This window comes from Gigantopelta aegis, chromosome 3, assembly GCF_016097555.1.
Source record: "Gigantopelta aegis isolate Gae_Host chromosome 3, Gae_host_genome, whole genome shotgun sequence".
NCBI classification, from domain to species: domain Eukaryota; kingdom Metazoa; phylum Mollusca; class Gastropoda; order Neomphalida; family Peltospiridae; genus Gigantopelta; species Gigantopelta aegis.
Window position 1 is genome coordinate 26,932,200 of NC_054701.1, and position 21,251 is coordinate 26,953,450.

Here is a 21,251-nt window from a genome sequence, read left to right on the forward strand (position 1 = left end):
GATAGATGTGTCAGATTTTTCTTTTCAGCATTTATACTGGTCATCAACTAGAAATGCACACCTAATCATCCTAAAAATTATTTGTCCCCAATCAACTCTCTCCATTGGTTGGTTAACTCACCCCAATATGTCCTGTCATTTCATTTCAACTTATTTTTATGCTTATATCCAATTAAGGTTCAAGCACGCTGTCCTGGACACACACCTCAGCTATCTGGGCTGCCTATCCAGGAATGTGGGTTAGGGGTTAGTTGTTAGTGAGAGAGAAGAGGGTGTAGTGGCCTTACACCTAACCAATTAGTCGTTAAAACTTGCTCTGGGTTGGAGCCGGTACTGGGCTCTGGGTTGGAGCCGGTACCGGGCTGTGAACCCTGTATCTACAAGCCTGTAGTCCGATGGCTTAACCACGACTCCACCGAGGCTGGTAGGTGTCCTGTCAATTCTCCCCCTAATAGTTAACAACTTCAGTTGCTTCAGTCCTTTACCGTGTTTATAAACTATGCATCTGCATAAATAACATGTATATCAGTTATGAAGAAGCTATATTTATACAAACTGGTGTTATTAAATAAAACATAATTTGCTTTCTTTTATTCAAATCAGCTGATACATATATAGTATATTAGTGTTCACCTTGAGTCTATTTTGTACATTATTTAACATGGTTCTTGCTCAAATCACACCATTAATTTGGTCAGCTTGTTCCAATCCTAAAACTATTCCGATATAATTGAAAAATAAGTATCCTACCAACATTCCTGTCATTCCAACTCGGTTATGGACATCCTTATGTGAAGTACATTTAATAATAATTATATTTCCGTTACATTAATTACAATATAACGTTATCCCACTCGTCCAGACGTAGCAATGAGAGTGTGTTCATTTCTTGATGAACGAAAAAATTACGCTGTCAGGGAACATCATATCTGATAACGTCATTTTATATGGGCAAGTTTTCTTATTGAGCGTTATTGTTTATGGACCAAAAATAATTCAAAATAAAGTATGACTTTTTAGTGTTATTATTAGCAAGTAGAATTAAAATTTAATTATAAGTATTGTCTGTTATTTATTTTACATTCATCTGGGTATGAACCAGGGCTACAGAAAGTACTCACCCAGTTGCCAAATGCGAGCAAAAATTCTGACGGACGAGTTAAAAAATGTAACTACCAGTCCGACGGGTGATCTGTCTTTTTCTGACTGACTAATTTAATTTGTTATATATATATTTTGTTTTTGCATTGAATTCGCGGTATGTTCTGAATAAATTGTTCTGTTAAACACTTTCGGGATGTCACTAGAATTTTGTAAATCTATATAAGAGAAATGTGAAAAACTTAGTATTTACCAGAGTATTTAAAAATTTATTGATTTGTCAGTTAAGGTTTGGATCTTGTTTTTGTTTGCTACATGATGTTGATCACTTACCAAGTGTCCTTAATTTTTTGTCATTAAAAAAAAAGAAATACATATACATATACATCATTTGAAGTGAAGACAGAGTATATTATAATATTGTTGAACAATAATATTTTCTATAGGCTGATGGACTAGTAGAAAGTCTGCTGGGCTAGTAAATTTTAGTTGGTTCTGGTCCGGCAGGCTAGTAAAATATTTTCAATTTCTGCACCCCTATGAACCAATTTTTTTTTATCTGCAAACTTATTTGAGAACGGCTTTGCCGATTAACACAGTTTGCAGATGATTTTTTTTTCATACCCCGATGAACGTAAAAGAAATAACAGACAATCCTTAATTAAAAGTAAGTTATTAAAAGAAAGAGAAAAAACAAATAAATGGAAGGAAATGTTTTTATTTAATGAAGCACTCAACACATTTTATTTACGGTTATATGGCATCAAACATATAGTTAAGAACCACACAGATATTGAGAGTGGAAACCCGCTGTCGCCCCATTACATGGTGCCCTCTTTTCGATTAGCAGCAAGGGATCTTTTATATGCACCATCCCACAGACAGGATAACACATACCACGGCCTTTGATATACCAATCGTGGTGCCCTGACTGGAGCGAGAAATAGTGAATGAATTGCTTGATACAGCCTTTAGTTATTAGTTGTTTTGAGTAACCGAGTTGTTACTTACACTAGAAAAGCATCTTACAGAGAATTTGGATATGTTATGTCTTTAGTAACAGTCTAAATCTCATGTAATGGTAAGTTGCTAATTAACGCTCAACGAATTTTCTTTGCACTGACTTTCTGTGATACTCCCAAACAATTCCTTGTTTTATCAAGTCTGGAAAAATGACATTTGTAAGTTTCAGTTCCTTTTATAAACCCATTTAAATAATAGTATTCAGTATGAATTGCAATTATTCAAGCTAAAACATTTCAAATTTGGCTGAAACAAAATAGAACTTTTAGCCAAACTGGCTAATTTAAAAAAAAGCTAGAGTGAGCCCAGAGGTGTATAACACTTTCGCGTGACATAGCAACTGCGTAGAAATAAGGTAACTGTATAAGCCAGTTCAATGATTTTTGGTGGGTACTGGTGTATTTGTGACAGCTTTTCTTTACACCTGTTACAAAATTCCCCCAGCAAACTGTTTTAAAGATACCACTATCTTTCTTGCTAATCCATATGCTTATAATGTTTGTGTATACATTTCTGTATGTTTGATGCACCCATAAAGTCAGCTACCCTAAAATGTAATAAGTATAACATACATCCTTTATTTCAGTATTTCGTGCTGTGTTGTCTGATGTTTTTCTCTTTTTTTTTAAATATTATTAAATAGTCCGATCCTCTCTTCTTTCTCTTATTTATTTTTGGACTGTCCTTCTAAAATGCTCCAAATTATATAAATATTCGGCCGAGCAGTCAATTCTTTTTATTTTTGGCTTGTAAAAATTTTTTTTAATTCTATTAACTTTTTTACTAATTACTATTTTCAAAGTTCTGCCCATTTTCAACTCTATTCACCCCCCCCCCCACCCCCCCCCCCCCCCCCCCCCCCTCAATCCCGAGTCAGTCCACCGATCTTATCGGAGGTTGGACTCTAGATGGGAGTGTTCGAAACCCTATTGGTATATGGGCACGTTAAACTAGTTATCTATTTATCTATCTATCTATCTGATGTTTTATGTGTATTCACTGGAGAATGGTAGCCTGAGATAGAGGGCCTGAGTCATCATTAAAAAAAACATGTTTCTGCTTCATGATTTTACAGATCCTATAAATATGTATTTTCATGTCAGGAGTTTTTGAAAGTTTTCAGTATCATTATATAAATACAACTAATAATTGATATTAGATATAGCAAAAGTGAGAGTTACAACTGGTGATCGACATGGTTTGACAAAAGAACAATTTTTTTAGTGATTATATCATCAGTTGTAACTCTCACTTTTGCTGTACATGAAAAGCATGTTTATTTACAAATCACAATGTAATTACTAATTAAAACAAATACATGGAGTGTTATTTACTAGTACAGTAACTGAAGTACAAAGTTCTAAAATTATATATGAAGTTGAACGTTCACTCCTGATGTGAACTATTCACTCTTACCCATAGTATACATATGGGTACTTGTCTATTTTTAGCCTATTGATAAAGAACATTTTGTACAAACAATAGCTCAGAAGAGATTGTTTGTTAACGTGTAACTCACTTGTTCATTGAGATTTTATTTCTTCTTTTTTTCAACAAAGCTGCAAGTTTCTTTATCTTTTTGTTTTGCTGTGGCTTTGTTTACAGACACTGAGACACTTAGGAGTGTAATGCCACATAAACGGGTACAATATTTTGAAATCACCAGTCAGTTCACATGGTTTTCACCTAGGTAACCAATTGTTTGGCTAAATGAATTATATTTGCGTAACCTGTCGGTTAACTGATCGGTTACCTCAAAGATATGTTGAAATTATATTTTAAATACATACTGTTTAGCTCAAACATAAAATTAGAACAAAATACAAAAGAAAACATTTTATAAAACAGATTTTTTAATATATGCTTGTTAACAATACTGTAAAAGGACTAAATATCAGCCCCAGTACTGAAACAAAACAAATACACTTTCAGATTCCTTTTCTCGTTTTGCAGTGGCCAAGTTACTTTCACTTTTATCAATGGTACTTCTACTTGTTTTTTAAAGCTTGTTATGCAATGTTAGTATGTTTCAACATTTGTGTCACTTTTGGATTCCTGTTTACATTAAACTGTTTACAACATTTGTAAAAGATTATGTGTAATATATATTCCTTTAGAGATAAAATAGCAGTAGATAATTTGGCCGTCCCAGCGGTCCGTGCTCATTTCTTTAAAACTTTTGGCTGGACTCTATACTATTCATTTACTTTAGACTAGTCGCAAGTTACAACTGTTGTAATATAACATTTACTGGTTTGCTGTGCATAAAGTACTATATATCCAGTAATTAACGTGTCCCTAAATTAATGCAAGTGTAGGTGGGCAGACTAAAATGCGACATGAAATTAATTAATTTTTATTCATGTGATGATGTGTGTTGTTTACTTGATTATCATAGCTTTAAAGACATGAGCATAGCTTTTGTTTTGAAATCAAAAGAACCTTTGTAGTAGAATTTAAAGAGAGGTTATTCAATAAATGGGTTTTTTTGTCAGGTTTTTTAATTCATTTATCTTCATAATTGCTGCAGTTTTTTCATCACAAATGAAATAGCATACCTGGTGTACTATGGAGTTTTACACAAGATAAATGGCAAAAAGAGCCATGCTTTTATTTTCACCCAATTGTTTTTGGTGTAAATTGACAAACTCAGTTTTTATCATAAAATATTAATTTAAATACAAATGTATTTGGCAATGCAAATTATAAAAGTTTAGAACACATTAAGTGATATTATTTCAAAATTTCGATAATAGGCGACATACGAAATATGGGCAATTGTTACAATGGACACCTGTCAAGTGTCGTCTGTAACAGTTACTGTACAAAAATACCTTAATTCACTGTAATTATTTAACAAACCATTACCATAATAATTACAACCCAGCATCAAAGATAAGGTAATGAAGTGGTCCACTCAAATCTAAATGTTATAATACATTATAATAATTTATAAACGAGGAAGTATTTTCTTCCACACTGTGCTTCCATACTGTTGTTGACGGGTCGGAATAGACCGATTTTCTTAAAATAGTAGCAAATCATCATTGAGCTTACGAATCATGCTGTGTTCCGGTATGCTCGTAACCAATCATAACTTTTATAATAGTGAAAGGCGACAATCATGGCGGCCTGTCTGAAGTGAAATTATGTCGTTTTTGTATAGCGTTAAAATAATTACTTAAAAACATATTTTTCTGAAATACAATGACGACCAAAAATAAACATGGTAAATGAGCATACGGAATTACTTTTATTTGGTACTGCCAGTTCATGTTGTGCTGTTATTCTTCGTTTTACAGGTTCAGTAGGCACTCTGTTTTGACCGTCACAATCTTGAATGCTATCTGTTTTTAGCTGTATTGATGGAACACCTGTTAAATAATCATAATTAATTTTTTTTTTTTTTTAAATCTTACTCCTAATGCTGCGTTCATTTGGCATTCGTGAATATCATGAATTCACAAGTTCCAAATTGTGAACACGATTTCACTAAGTACTTAAAGTAGTAAGTGGAGAAGGTTTAGGTGATTTAGGTCCAAACGCAAAATCTGGCAAAGACTGGGTTTTGAATATATTTTAATATGTTACTAAATTTACTGATATAAACATCAACAATAAGTATAAGAAATCCACATTGATTAATATGTACCTTTTCTGTTGGTTATTTAGAAAAATGAATACAGTTCGAATATTGGTTAGTTGCCCTTTTCATGGGCTACTATTTTTCGATTAGCAGCAAGGGATCTTTTATATGCACCATCCCACAGACAGGATAGTACATACCATAGCCTTTGTTACACCAGTTGTGGAGCACTGGTTGAAACGAGAAATAGCCCAATGGGGCCACCAACTGGGATCGATCCTAGATTGACCATGCATCAAGCGAGCACTTTACCACTGGACTATGTCCCGCCCCTTGTGTTCATGAGTTATTTCGCCAAACAGACACTCTTCACAACTTGTGAATTGGGAAATAAGACATTCACAACTTCTAATGAACGCAGAATAACCCCCAAAATTGAATTTTTGTCTTCATGGGAAGTAACTCAATTCGGCAAAACCTGTCAATAGAACTAAAGAAATTGGCATGGTGTAGCAAGGCAATAATTTTATTTTTTAAATAAATACCATAAATATTTATCAAATTAATCCAAATGGTGTACCCGTGATGTTTCCCATGTAAATATTTTAATAATTATCATTTCAGCTGAAGTTGCAACTGCCAGGTCTCGTTTGGGAGCTACACTGCAGCATTTGGTAGATAAAAAAGAAGAAAGGTTTGTAACATCTAGATATTGTTGCTTTATGACATGTAGGGTCAGGAGTGCAGCAAAATATCCTACCGTTACCAATTAATTGGGGTTAGGCTTTGTTTTAGGGTTAGAGTTATATTTAGAAATAGGTTAAGGGTTGGTTTTAAGGTTAGTGCCAGGTTCCATCTTTATATCAGTATAATTGGGGGGGGGGGGGGGGGGGGTAACAGGTGGATATCTTTCTGAAATTCCATCTCACAGGGCTCAAATTTAATGACAGCAATTGCTGTCATTGCAATGTGATAAATTTCCATAGGTCAGGGACTTTAATGATGATTGTTTTTTCCTCTGGATAAAAATTATTGTCGTTGGTTGAAGGGATAATTTTAGTTTTTCATATTTGTTGCAAAGTTTAAACTACTTGTTTAAAATCGCCACTGGTTATTAATTCTTAAGTTCAAGCTCTGTTCTCATAATCTTACGCTTCCGACCCAAATCTGGGATTTAATAAAACACAGAATCCTGCTACATTAAAACCAGATTATTGATTAGAAGTGTTAACCTTTTTATGTCTGCTGCAATGATGTCATGAACAGAGCCTTTGTGTACATCATATTAATATATATATATATATACAGGGCATAAAATTTGGCACGTATGATTTTGTCGTTTGTCTGTCGGTTATGCAAAACCAATATCGACACGAACGACGGATCGTTCATGCAAAAACTATAATCGCTCGTCAGAAAATGTAAACTGACGTGTTTTGGCTAATATAACTATTTTTGGAATAAAATAACTAGAGAACGGGCCTAGCATTGCAGGTGTGAGAAAAAAACAATGTATCCATTTGAACTCGACATCGCGTTCAATTACAAAGTTGGCACAGCGAAGAAAATAGTACATTTAATAAGGGACTTTAAAATAACGAATTTGAAATTAGAACATGATGAAACACTGAGTTGCAGCATTGATTGGATCGATCGAGGATTCGCAGAACTTCGGGTCTTTCCGTTCAAATCTTCCGGGAAATCCCCGTTTCGTTCAGACTATTGTTTGGCGCCAACAAGTACTTCCCTGTAACAGAACCGATGGGGTAGTGTGCTGAAATGTAAATGGCAGCTTTCAAGTTAGTCCCGGCATACCAAATAATAATCATAATTTAGTATTTATGATATAAGAAAGCTACGAAAATCGTCTATCTTAGATTCTCATTTGATTACCGTTGCCGGTTTTGTATCTGAACCACTGGAAAAAATCGTTTGTGCAAACACTAAAACCACACAAACGACATATCATTTGTCTGAAAAAATCAAATTTTATGCCCTGTATATAGACATTGTACTGTGTGGAACATCAGGCCCTAATCTTGCCGGTGAAATGAGTTTTCTTTGCCAAAAGTCTGCTCAAGTCGCCAAGTTATTAACAGTAGTGAGAAGTCATAGTCGCCATATGACGTCAAGACTCCGACTTTAGTGTCATAGCTCACTTGTCACCTTGTCAGTCTGTGTTTTTACTTTGGCACCAGTCTGTACATTGACGCATGTTGCTCCATTTGCTGTGACTAGTCAAGTGTTCTTAATCCTCAGCCACATTCATTTCCGTAATGTCAGAACATACTGATCATTACTTTCATTTTAACTAAACAGCACATCAACTACTTAATAATATCACGTTAATGAAATATGCAATTGTTTTGTTTAAATTTTATTACCAGAAGTAGTATTTAATATCAGCTGAGTGTATAATTTAAAAAAAATTCCAAATTAACACAGAACATGGCGAAATGTTATGAAGGGTACTGAAAAATATTCACTTTGCCTATTTTTATCAAATTTCTCCTCTCTCTTCTGGGAAGGAAGAAGTGACTTCTCCTACTTTTTCAATTCTAGATTACAGCCTGAACATGTGAAATGATCGGCAATATAAATAAATGTATTCATATTAGAATATTTATGGAAGGAAGGAAATGTTTTATTTAACGACGCACTCAACACATTTCATTTAGGGTTATATGGTGTCGGACACATGGTTAAGGACCACACAGATATTGAGAGGAAACCCGCTGTCGCCACTTCATGAGATACTCTTTTCGATAAGCAGCAAGGGATCTTTTTATATGCACCATCCCACAGACAGGATAGTACATACCACAGCCTTTGTTACACCAGTTGTGGAGCACTGAAGCAGGACATATAGCCCAGTGGTAAAGCACTTGTGAAATGTATGATCGATCTAGGATCAATCCCTGATGATCCTATGATAGCCTAAATTGGGCTAAAAAAGATTTCCAGCCAATATTCCTCAAGTGGTGTAATAAAAACTGTGGTATGTACTATCCTGTCTGTGGGATGGTGCACATAAAATATTGGATGCTGCTAATTAAACAGTAGCCTATGTAGTGGCAGAAGCAGGTTTTTTCTCTCATTCTTGTCAGAGCTAGGTCTGCCACTCGCTAAATTCGCCAATTGCGGATTTTATGAACAGTTGGCAAATTTTATTTTAATTTGGCTAAAACAATTTGTGTAATAATTGATATATTTTTTTAGAAAATAGCTATAGCTTTTGCATATTTTAGATAATTTGGCGAACTTTTCTGATCACCCAGAGCAAGCCCTGCCTGTGGTCCTTAACCATGTCTGATGCCATACAATTGCAAAATTACAAAAATATAAAAGATCCCTTGCTGCTAATTGAAAATTAGTAGCCCATGAAAAGGGCAGCTAACCAATATTTAATTATAGGTATTGTCTTGTTATATCTTTTGCAGTAATTAGGGTATGAATAAAAAAAATCATCTGCAAACATAGGTGTTAACAGCTTGACTGATTCACACAAATTGCAGATGATTTTTTGTGTGTGTTCAAATCAATGAACATAAAAGAAATAAAAGACAATCCTCAAAAATGTGTTGAGTCAGTCGTTATATAAAATATTTCTGCTTTGCAGGCAAACCATCTTAGACCTTTAACAATATAATACTGTTATCTATACTTATTATTATTATTAATATAGTTCTTATTTGTTTTAAAATAATATTTCAGTCAGCCTGAAAGTGAAGATGAAGGCGCTAGTAGTCAGCCAGACATGTCGACAGGGTGCGTAAAAATACTAACATATTTTTAAAATTACATACAGTGTCTCTTAGAACAATAATATATATAGCTCTGTGCTAGATGGAGATTTATTCATAAAATTATAAAATTCTGAATATTTTTTCCAGTTGTAGTTTATATGTATTCTGTCATGTCATGTCATAGGGTTTTACGTGCACATTCAGAACAAGCTGTTGTAGCGCACGCCTGTTGTGGGCACAAGAGCCGGCCTTGGTTGGCTCCTCCGTCCATGACAGGAAAGGTGGGGGGAGGGGAGAGGAGGGACCGCCTGCACTGGCAGGTGCAAGGGAGCACCAGCAGCCCGATCAAGTCGGTAGCAAGTGGGTGGGGGTGGTGGTGGTGCTATGGAATTTGAATGGAGCAGTTAAATGCCAAAGAGAAAAGGGTGCGCAATTTTGATTGAGGGAATTTGGCGCAGTTTTGAATGGTCGGTCGAAAGGTAAATGGCCGAGCTAATATAGGTTTTGATATTAGTGAATCGAGAGTAGCTCGTTAATTTTAGACCTTTACGATGCTGTGGTGTCTCCCTAGGTTGCCCATAGGGCCCTTATAAAGGGCCTGACCGCTTCTGGTCGAGGCATCACCAAGTACCAAGTTATTACCAGCAGCAAGTATTGGGGGTTTGGGTGGGGGAGGCCGATATTCTTTTGTTCAGCTTCCCCTGGGTGCATTGCAATTGTGTACTCGGAACGGTATTCTTTTGTCCGGTTCCTTATTAGAGTACGTGCTGGGCCATTAAATGGGGGTGGGTGCATTGTTATCATTAGTCAATGCACCCTGTGTACTGATGCAGTGAGCGTGTAGTCTGTGTGTGAATCCTAGTTTTGTGTTAAGGTTGTACCTATTGTCTTAAGTCCTTATTCTAGTGAGTTCACCGGTCATTCATGGCCACCCATCCCCCTCCGTCCTTGTATAGCATTGAATACAATGACGGAGGGGGAGTTAAACTAGCCTAGCTATCTAATTTGAAGGGTGAAACCCTTATAGTGTAGGTATTGGTTTAAAAAGCCTAGTGCTTGGCATACTTAACTTTATTACCAATGCAATAAACGAAACTAACGGTGGCAAGTAGCAATTGTATACATATATGCACCAATCTAGGTACTTACTTTGAAGAATTTTGATTCCCGCCCCCTAAATATAGGATTTTAGTAGGCTTACTTGGTTTGTCTTCAGGCTATCTGGATAGTTGGGTATCGGTTTTCCTGCATGTCTTTGCTTCTGGAACCCTAGTTGACTTACCTTAGTTAGCTAGGATGGAATGCATCAGTAATAAAAAAAATTAAAAAATTAAAAACATGGTGTGGGTGCAAAGACAAATTCGTGCAGTTTATTTACGGTTAGGTGTAGTGGGGTTCTTGATCCGTGATTGGCTGGATTGGCCCAATGAGAGTGCTGCAAAAAATAGGCGATAATTAGTGGTGTCCTATCTTGGTTGATTATCTAACGATGTTGATTGGCTGGTTAATTAGCCAATTGGGTTACTGCGACGAGCTTCAGAACATGAACATATTTACAGTAGAATAATATGGTTATCGTGGTTAGGTCTGGATGGCATTGGCATATCTAGTGGTTATTAATCACTCACTACCGTCCCGCCGTTAATCCCCAGGTTGGAGTGCCTGGTCGAGTGCTTAAGGTCGGTCTTCCATCCAAGGGATGTACAGGCGGGTGGTTTTGAGTAATTGTTAATTTATATTACTAAATTTATGCCAGCTAATTTGGTCGAGTATATGCTTTTACTGTTGTCGTTTCACCGTTCTCCCCCCGGGTTGGAATATGTGGTCTGTTCGAGTGCCTAGTGTGGATGTTCCACTAAGGGGGTCACAGATTTCACGATTCAAGCATTGTCATATCTAGCGGTTATTAAATCATTTGCTACCATCCCGCCGTTGATCCCCGGGTTGGAGTGCTTGTTTGGTCGAGTGCTTAAGGTCGCTCTTCCATCCGAGAGATGTACAGGCGGGTGGTTTTGAGTAATTGTTAATTTATTGCTGAATTTGTGCTAGCTAATTTGGCTAGATATATGATATGTATTCTGTGCTTAATCTCCTTATATAGCCCAGTAATGAAGGGCTCGCCTGGTGCATGGTCAGTCTGGAATCAATCCCTGTTGGTGGGCTCATTGGGCTATTTCTTGTTCCAACCAGCGCCCCATGACTGGTAAAACAGGCCGTGTTATGTACTGTCCTGTCTGTGGGTGTATATAAAAGATCCCATGTTACTAATGAAAAAATGTAGTGGTTTTCCTCGCTAAGACTATATGTCAAAATTACCAATTGTTTGACATCCAATATCCGATGATTAATAAATCAATGTGCCTTGGAGAGGTGTCATTAAAAAAAAAAAACTTTAAACTTTAACCTCCTTACTTTGTGAAAAGCAAGTATTTTTTGATGATAGTGAGATCTTTTTTGAGTGTAACAACGTAACTAGCAGTTGGGGGTAAGGGAGAGGGGCGTTGTGACAAGTCAGTTTTAAATTCTTAATGCTTAATATTTTAATATTTCACACTTAATGTGGATGCACTTTGGGCATGTATATTTTGGATGCAGCATTTATCACTTTCACTTTGGTGCAGCCTAAAGCCCCATGGAGTAAAGAAATACTAGATCACAACGTATTTCTTTGTATGTTGTGCTACATGTTGTCTACTTTATTGTCTTCCAAAGGTCACCGTCTGTTTCTCCCCGCAAGTCGACAGGCAAGAGTTACAGAAAGAGAAAACGAAAAGATGACGTTGATTTTGACTTGGCTCAGCAACAACGTGAGCAGGGGACACAATTTGTTAACAATTTGGTTGTTTACTGTTTTAGTTGCTAGGCATGGTGTTAATGGTCTTGGTTTTGCAGTCATTTTTAATGTTGCCGTCATTAATATTGGGATCAATTTTAAAGTCATACTGGATATTGCTACAGTATATCTATTCAGTTTTGCAATTATTATGTATGATATTACATTTAAAAAAAATTTGCTTTCCAAAGAAAGAAGAAGAAAAAAGAGAACAAAAAAAAAGAGAACAAAAAAAAAGGAAGTTAAAATCAGAATTGTGTAAAATTAAATAGTTAATAAAACCAGGAATTTTAGACTTCAATTAGCATTTCAACAATCTGTCCAACATAGAAGCATGTAGCTGTTGTGAGATTTGTTTTCTGCTATATGTATATATAGCTTTTACTTTTGCCTTACACTTCTCTCCTTATATTTACTTTTCTCCCTACATTTACAGACAGCTATGTGATGAAGTTGTTTGATCGCAGTGTGGACCTGGCACAGTTTACCGAGTCCACCCCACTGTATCCCATCTGTCGAGCTTGGATGAAGAATCAGCCTGGTAACAAAGAGCCTGAGGTACGAGAACGATCCCCTTCACCAGAGGTAGAGGCACAGAGTTCACAAGATGAAGAGGTAAGTACATAATGACACTCAGCTGATTTCATATGTCTCTTTGGGTTTTTTTGGAAACCTATGGGTTAAACCTAGGTTAAACCCGGGGTCATCTTTACTGTGCATTTCACATATCTGGTTTTCAATATCTAGTTTAACACTGGGTTACAATTGTATTGCCTGTTTAAACCTGCCATTGAGGTAGTTTTTTCACTGGGTTTGCTCAATTTAACTTTTCTACATGGATAATTTCAGCAGTAAAATTGTATTTTATGTCAGTATCACAGAGCCATTAAATGTGAACATACTTTTACAGACTATTTGAACCCACTAGATAGTTATTACATGGATTTTGTAAAACGTTACCATTTTCCCCCCTCCAACACACACACTCCTACAGACAGGCAACATTGTTGATTAGACCACTGACATTGTATATCATATCATGTTCACAATATTTCAAAAGAAGAAGCAAACAATATTATTATTTCATATAATGGATTAAACTATGCTTATGATATTAAATGTTTGCTGGATAGCCTTGGTCTTTTGGGGGTTTGGTTGAATCAATATCATGTTTTGTCCTGGTTACTATATATTATAAAAAGTATGCTAGACCAATATTTGCAAGCTAATGAAAAAGAATATCACTTTGTTTTAATATGTCCAGTTTATAAACGATTTACACATGTATTGGAATAGAATTTACATTAAACGTTTTGTAGGTTAGTGTCTTGTGACAATCCTAAAATAGGAATACATTTAGTACCCCACCCCTGCTTCAGCCAGTGTTTCTTCTCTAAAATTACTCCTTTCCCCCTTTTTCCTTCTAACATGTTTGCTTATATACATGGGCTCTGATTTTTTTGGAGGGCGGGACATAGCCCAGTGGTAAAGCATTGATGCACAGTCGGTCTAGGATCAATCCCCGTTGGTGGATCCATTGGGTTATTTCTCGTTCCAGCCAGTGCTCCACAACTGGTGTAACAAAGGCTGTGGAATGGTGCATATAAAAGATCCCTTGCTGCTAATCGAAGAGATTGCCCGATTCTGGATAACAATGTTAATTTACATTTGCATTACTACCAACAGCTATGTAGGGCTCTATGTGCATTTTACATGGATTATAACAAATATTATGAGTAGAATGATGAAAATACATGGTGAAACATTTTCAGGCCAGCTCATTTTGCCCAAACATCTCATAATTTTTGCCCCAGACTGTGGGAGTGCAGGTAAGTTGATCCCATGTCTCGTACACGTATGCTAATAATATACCGGTAACAAGTTTCAACTACAAAGTAATGAAGTGTCCCTTTACAGATCTATGGGTAACCCATACAAAAAGTGTGGTTTGTTTTGTAAACAGGGGTAAAACACACATGTGAAATGCCCAATGAGTGTAGGTCTTGGTTAAGTTTTTCAGCGTTTTACGTAAACTAGTTAACCACAGGTTTTGATATAACCTAGTGTTATGAAACCCAGACATATGAAATCAGCCCATAGAGTTTTCTTGTATGAAATCATCCATCTAATTTTAACATGATGACAGTTTTCCTGTTTGAAATCACCCATCCGTAAAACATATGTGGTGGGGGTTTTTGTAGTTTATTTAACCATTTATTACATCTTAAATAATTTCCCTGGTTATTCTATATAGTTTTGCTTTATGATTACTAGTTTTAAAGGGACTGTTCCCGAGTTTGTTGCTAATGTTAAATGTTGTAGATTGTCTGTTTGAATTACTACAATTGCACATTAAACACATTTTTTGGTGTATAAAATATTAGTGGCTGTATATTTGATCAGTGGTTGTGTTCTAATCATCCTCATACCAAGTCAAACTTCACTTTATTTCCAAATATATATTTCTTTTTTCGTACATACAAAATTATTGTGAGATCAAATCGTTTTTTTCTTCTCTGTATTAAACCACTCTCCATAGGTGCACCAAGGACTGCATTCTTGTAGATATAGTAAACAGTTTAGGAGGAATATGAATAAATGTTTTAATAGATTTTTCATTTGGAATGAGATTTAGATGAGTACAGTTGGTTATCCACTTTCAGGGTGTTGAGAAATTTCCTGATGTGTACACTATGCCACCTCCCGTAAAACAAGAGACTTCAGAAGTCTGTCAGGACCTGCGTATACCAGAGCCTCTGCCGCAGACCGACCCAAGCCTTGATATACATGCTGTAAGTCTGTGTTTTTGTTCACTTTACTTAGACTTGTTTTTTCTTTTCAACATCACCTGTCCTCATAACTAGTGCATATTCCCTACAGTTAGTAGACTGGTCCGAACATCCCAACAGCCAATGGGATGGCCTAAATTCTTCTACACAGTAGATGTTCGGACCAGTTTACTAACCGTAGGGAATATGCACTAGTTTTGAGGACAGGTGATGTATCTATAAAAGAGAAAACACTCCGTCTTCTCCAATGAATTACTGTAATACAGTCTGTGTTTGGTATACATATGCTTTTTCATTACATATTGAATACTTCCAGCATTTATGCATGTTAAATTTTTTAATTTATTCATGTTTTGTTGGTTAGCAGGAGACATGCTTATACCCACCCGCCAATGCACACCTTTTGGGGGGTGGTGGGGTTTACATGTATTATATTTATTTAAAGATGAACAGTTTTAACTCATTTCTTTTTCTAAAAGGTGCACTTTTATCAGATCAATAACACTCTTTATTATCTTCAGTAATTAAAGGGACATTCCTGACTTTAAAGCTAATAAAATAGACAGTAATATGAATTAGTAAACTCACCTGTAATACATTTGTGTAAAACAATCAATGAAAAGTGCGAAATTGAAATACTTACATAGAACAATACTTTCGGGATTCCCCATGACACGATTATTTGAAATCCTCGTGGAAAGGTGAAGGTCAGAGGTCGCAGTGATGACGAGAACACAAATTTCCCACAATGCAGTATTCAACATGGCTTCGGTGAGTACACGTTTTTGGGATGCAGTCGATTCGTCCACTGAAAATTCGTCCACTGAGGAACTCGAGACGATTCGTCCACTACAAAAAATAATTTCCGGACGATTCGTCCACTGGGTTTTTATTTCCCCAGTACATTTCCATGGGTGAAAGTGTTCCGGCATATGCCGGATTTTTAGATTTTTCTGGGTCTCTAAGGGTTGTTTTTCCAAATCGTGTAAATCCGTTGAGATTTTCATAGGGGGGTGGGTAGGGGTTATGACCCAACTTCTCCGATTGTTGATAGATGATTACTCCAAAGTTCAACAAAAAGTTCGATTCTACAACCTAGTTTTAGCAATGATTCAATCCGAGAAAGTTCCCCGATCTAGCAGATGCACATTTCAGTAAGTGCGCAGGTTTTTTTTGGGGGGGGGGGTTACGGAGATCGCCGATCCTTTCGTTCGATTCCGGCAAAACTGACTCAATGCGATCACCAGTCAACGGAAACACAAAATCGCAGTCCGTGAAACGAGATCCGGAAAGTTGAATCAAGTCGCATCTAAAACAACACGCTTTGTTTGAATGACATTTGTTGTTTTGTTGAATTGTTTTTTAATGTACATTTAATTATATTGGAATTGAAGACAACGAGTTTTTATTTTATTTCGAGGTTATTAGGCATATGGGGATAACATGTGACGAGGGAGGGTACAGTGGATATAATGTACGCCATTGAAGGAGAACATGACATGGGGGGGGGGGGGGGGTAATAAAGTCTTCCGACGCGGAGGCTTGCATTACCTATTTACCACATCGTGACATGCAAGATAATGTACGAGCGAGTGGACGAATCGTCCGGGGCATGATAATGAATACAAACAGTTAATAAAAAATGGATATTAATGTTGAATTCTAACTCTGTTTTACTTTTTTGTTTATAGTATACCACAAAATAACGTTAAGAAACGATTACAATGTCAAAGAAATAACTATTAATATGTATGAAAAAAATGCAGTCATCGAGTGGACCAATCGTCCGTGGACGAATTGTCCAGTGGACGAACCGTATGGAAAGCACGTTTTTAATGTTACTTATTTTTTAATATTGACGTTTTGCATTACCAACGACTTTCCATTTGTTTCCTACAAGTCAGTAGTATTACAAATTTTTATTTCGTTAAACTAAGCGATACGAATGGACGCATTTTAAAAGAAACAAGTAGAAATGATGCCGACAACAATTCCAAGATTTCATAATAATGTTCTTTTTTTCTTTTTTTTCAACTTCAACAACTTTTTGATCTTGTCTCTTTTCTATTGCCTTCGGCTTGGCAAGCCTTCTGATCGTTCTAGCATTTAGGGTTATGGTCACTTGTACTTATAACTATAGAGATCTATAGATGTTGGAAAGATCGGAACTTTGTCCATTAGTCAACTCGCCCCAACCCAATCATTATACTCATAATACTGTGATGGTGCAATTTTATGGGTATCTGGTCATTTCGGCTGGTTGCTAGTCACTTCGTACCTTGGTTCTTTTGTACCATAGTCATTTCGTACCTAATTTGGTCCTTTCGTACCATTGCAAAATTGAAAGTCATATCGTACCCAATCTAATTAGGTATAATACATATAAGATGCAAACACCACCTGCAACTGACTTTATAAATCATTAAATATTTAATTTTGTCCCTAAAAAAAGATCAAGTCATTTCGTACCATACACTGAAACAAATTTGTTGTTAATTTAAGGGCGTTTCTGATCAGCAAAAACAAAAAACATATTGTCATTATGTATAAGTAATAAACATGAGCAATTGGCTGATTTGGTAATCGATAGGGTAGTCAATGTTTTCAGTGGTTGTTATTGTTTATTTCTTAAACAAATAAGATAATAAGTAATAATAAGTAATATTCGACCATTTCAGCTGGTAATTGAAAAAAATTGTTCATATTTATTTATTTATTATTATTAGCATATTTATTAATTATGAATGTAAAAAAAGCACACTTTAGTCAATTGGAGCCAATTTTAGAAAACATCAAAGTTGGCCGTTAATAGTACATACCAAATACGGCTCTTGTCAGGTAAAATGGAAATAATAGTTGACAGGTGTTATGGTAAATTAATAACGATATGCTGCACAATAATGTGTTCTGATTTTCAAACTGTCAAAGTAAATTTAAAAAACAAAACAAAAAAACACTGCTTTTATGCTATGGTCGATTTGTTTTTTATATACTGGTATGAAATGACTATGGTATGGAAAGACTTCTCACAATGGTACGAAATAACTAAGGTACGAAATGACTTTTTGCAATGGTACGAAATGACTAGGGTACGAAATGACCAGGCAGCATGGCATTTACATGTGCTCTACATCACAAAAAGGTCATGTGATGCGCTTCAAATGCATGACAAGTCGAAGGGAATCTGCCGTCTAAAAATAGACTTTATTTGACGGTTGAAGGGAAAAATAAATTGATACGTACGAAAAAAATATTTGGCAAAAATGCATATTGAGCTACTACGAACATTTGGGGGACCAAAAACACATTGGATATACAGATATAGATATTCTGGACAAGGAAATGTAAGTAAATTGTCATTCTAACAATTAAAAAAGGTTTTATTAGACGGAAACTTTATAGCATTGCAACAAAGTCAGGAATGTCCCTTTAAAAGAAATTTTGTTCCAATTAAAAGCAAACTAAAACTATGAAAATAAAATTGTAATGGTTGATTGCCACAGAACAGAAATGACAAAAAATAAATGCAAACAATTAATATGCATTGACATTGTTACCATACTATATCTGTAATTTGTCTAAAATTTCCATTTGTTTTTTAGTAATGGTCCTTTTCCAGATTAAATGTTTTTTGTAAGGAATAATAAATAGCCAAATCTATGAACTGTAAGGCCTATCCTGTAGATATACTATGTATTTCAATTGCTGTGTATTGTTTTTAGGACCCTGATTTAGCCACTCCTCCAGAACAACTGCTGTTGAATCACATGGCCAGATGGAAACAGATCAGAACAAGGCAAGTTACACCTTTAATTTTAAAAAGTTCCAAAAATATGGGTTGGAAGAAGTTTGTTTTGTTTAATGACACCACTAGAGCACATTGATTTATTAATCATCGGCTATTGGATGTCAAACATATGGTAATTTCGACAGTCATAGAGATGAAACCTGCTACATTTTTCCATTAGTAGCAAGGAATCTTTTATACTGACACACAATGAAAACGCAAAACAGATATTTTTCAATATTTTGTTGTGATTAATGAAAAATATATTTATTGGACTTAAAATAACAATTTATGAGAGGAAGATGGTGGATGATTACCATTCTGGAGAGCAAACTGTAGTCTTGCAGTGTCATGATGTCGATGGATGACCGTCATCGGATGGATAGGCCTTCCATGACGTCCAATCGTGTTGCTTGCTGTCATCGTCGCAGTTCTGAACCGGTCACGGAGGTGGTGTCGTCGAATCTGCCGATCTTGGCGTGGGGTCATAACGGGACGTTGACCAGGTCGAGGTCGATCACAGACTGTTGATGACGTTCAGCAAGTCGTCCAATAGTTGATGGATGGACTCTGAAGGTCCTAGCAACTTGGCTTTGCGAAGTCCCCCCTTGAACCATGCCCAACACTCGCTGCCTTTGTTCTTCTCGGAGTCGTGGCATTCTTATGTGACGAGGAATATGACACCATTACATGACTTTTATGTGTCCACATACTGGCATTTCACGTGCATTGAATGCAGCTTGATTGAGCATGGATTAAAACCCAGACAAAAGTACCAATCAATGGCTTCCTCTCATAAATTGTTATTTTAAGTCCAATAAATATATTTTAATATATTAATAATCACAACAAAATAATGAAAAATATCTGTTTTGCATTTTCATTGTGTCAGTATATATGCACCATCCCACAGACAGGATAGCACATACCATGCCCTTTGATATACCAGTCGTGGTGCACTGGCTCGAGCGAGAAATAACCCAATAGGCCCACCAATGGGGATCGATCCTAGACCGACCGTGCACCAAGCAAGCATTTTCCCCACTGGGCTACGTCCCGCCCTAATATGGGTTGGTGCCCCATCATTTTTAAGGTGTTGATTACATGTGTATGAAATTAGTGTAGGATCAGACACTGTCATTCTAAAGGTCAACATCCTGGCATTAAATAAATAATTTTCCTTTTAAAATTAACACTTTAAATGAAGCGTAAGCTATCTCCAAAATCCCATTGATTTTAATGCTAAACCAACAAGAGTCAAATAAATCGACTAATTCAGCATTAAAAACCATTGGGGAATTGTGGGAAGATTGGGATGATGACTTCATTAAAAATGCCAAGTTGGAGAATGCTGAACCTCTAAACAATGTTTTACAAACCTGTTTTATTATCCCTTTTGACACCCAATAATTATTAATTGCATCTTTATGCTCTAGTTAAAACTCAGAAATATTGGCCACAACAGAAATATCAATCATTCAGATTAGTTTGAGATCAGTCTTTGTAAACAGCTTGTGAGATTTTGTTCCAATGTAGTTGTATTTGTTCACTGGTCAAATCTGTTGTATTAGAAAGGTCTTGTAGTAGCTATAATCAGTTGTTTTTGTTGTTTTTTCAGATGGCGAAACCAAGCATATGCTAATGAACTTCGTTATGGAGATAGTCTAAACCTGCTAAAAGAAATGTTTGACAGACAATGCAAAGAGACCTAGTTTTTTAAAAAGGTCAGAGATGGATTAAAACTGTTACACAAGAGAATCAAAACATTCTCTTATTACTGACTTCTCTGCAGTCTTGTGAAAGGCAGTCAAAACGTGTGGCTGTAAAATCTCTCTCGACAGTGTTGTCTTTATGCTTTATTTCTGATAATTTTTCAGTCCATGTACAATAGTTTTGACAGACCAGTTGTGTGTTTTAACAACCTGGAATAGTGCTGCCCATACCAAGTATGAGGAAGTTCAATTTATTTTTGGATTTTGTTTTTAAGTTGTTCTAAGGTTTTGACATGGCATCGTTCTTCTTTTTAAAAAATAAGAGCAAATTTCTAAATAATTTGTTTCGCATATATATTCTTTTTGTAGAAATATCAATGATATACAGTTCTTTAAGTGCTGAGCAGTAATTACAAGTTGACAGAAGAGAATGATGCTGTGAAATGAATATATCAACAAGTCAAAACATTAACACCATGCCATATATGATTTTTTTTTTTTTTAAATCAGACTTGTTGCTTTTTAGTATCACTGAATGAAAGTGAAAGAAATAAAATATTTTAATTGTGCAGCATATTTGTTACAAAAATTTATATACAATTTGAATTTTGACTCTGGCTTTTACAAGACCATGTGAATGGAATCGAATGAATTTAATACAAGGCAGATTTATT

The 21,251-nt window shown here is 35.8% G+C and overlaps 2 protein-coding genes across 3 annotated transcripts in view; one reads left to right on the forward strand and one right to left on the reverse strand.

Moving 5' to 3' along the window:
• The window catches only part of LOC121367789 (histone deacetylase 11-like), a 28,598-nt gene extending 23,470 nt beyond the window's left edge, over positions 1 to 5,128 (reverse strand). For both annotated transcript variants that reach the window (XM_041492161.1, XM_041492156.1), the window contains exon 1: positions 4,993 to 5,128. The gene's annotated coding sequence lies outside the window, so the exon portion shown is untranslated. The remainder of the gene's footprint in view (positions 1 to 4,992) is intronic.
• Positions 5,129 to 5,226: 98 nt separating this feature from the next.
• On the forward strand, positions 5,227 to 21,146 carry LOC121367792 (protein lin-37 homolog). Its single transcript, XM_041492163.1, has 8 exons — positions 5,227 to 5,353; positions 6,335 to 6,404; positions 9,425 to 9,478; positions 12,169 to 12,263; positions 12,726 to 12,904; positions 14,953 to 15,081; positions 18,801 to 18,874; positions 20,484 to 21,146. Exons 1-8 carry the CDS (start codon positions 5,332 to 5,334, stop codon positions 20,575 to 20,577), a joined length of 717 nt encoding a protein of 238 aa, XP_041348097.1. The 5' UTR covers positions 5,227 to 5,331; the 3' UTR covers positions 20,578 to 21,146.
• The last annotated feature ends 105 nt before the right edge of the window (positions 21,147 to 21,251 follow it).

Excerpts from the sequence above, each read along its gene's own strand:
- LOC121367792 (XM_041492163.1), top strand. The coding sequence starts at position 5,332 with ATGACGACCAAAAATAAACATG. Across the intron at positions 12,264-12,725 it reads TGACTTGGCTCAGCAACAAC|ACAGCTATGTGATGAAGTTG; the intron begins GTGAGCAGGGGA and ends CTACATTTACAG. Across the intron at positions 18,875-20,483 it reads TGGAAACAGATCAGAACAAG|ATGGCGAAACCAAGCATATG; the intron begins GCAAGTTACACC and ends TTGTTTTTTCAG.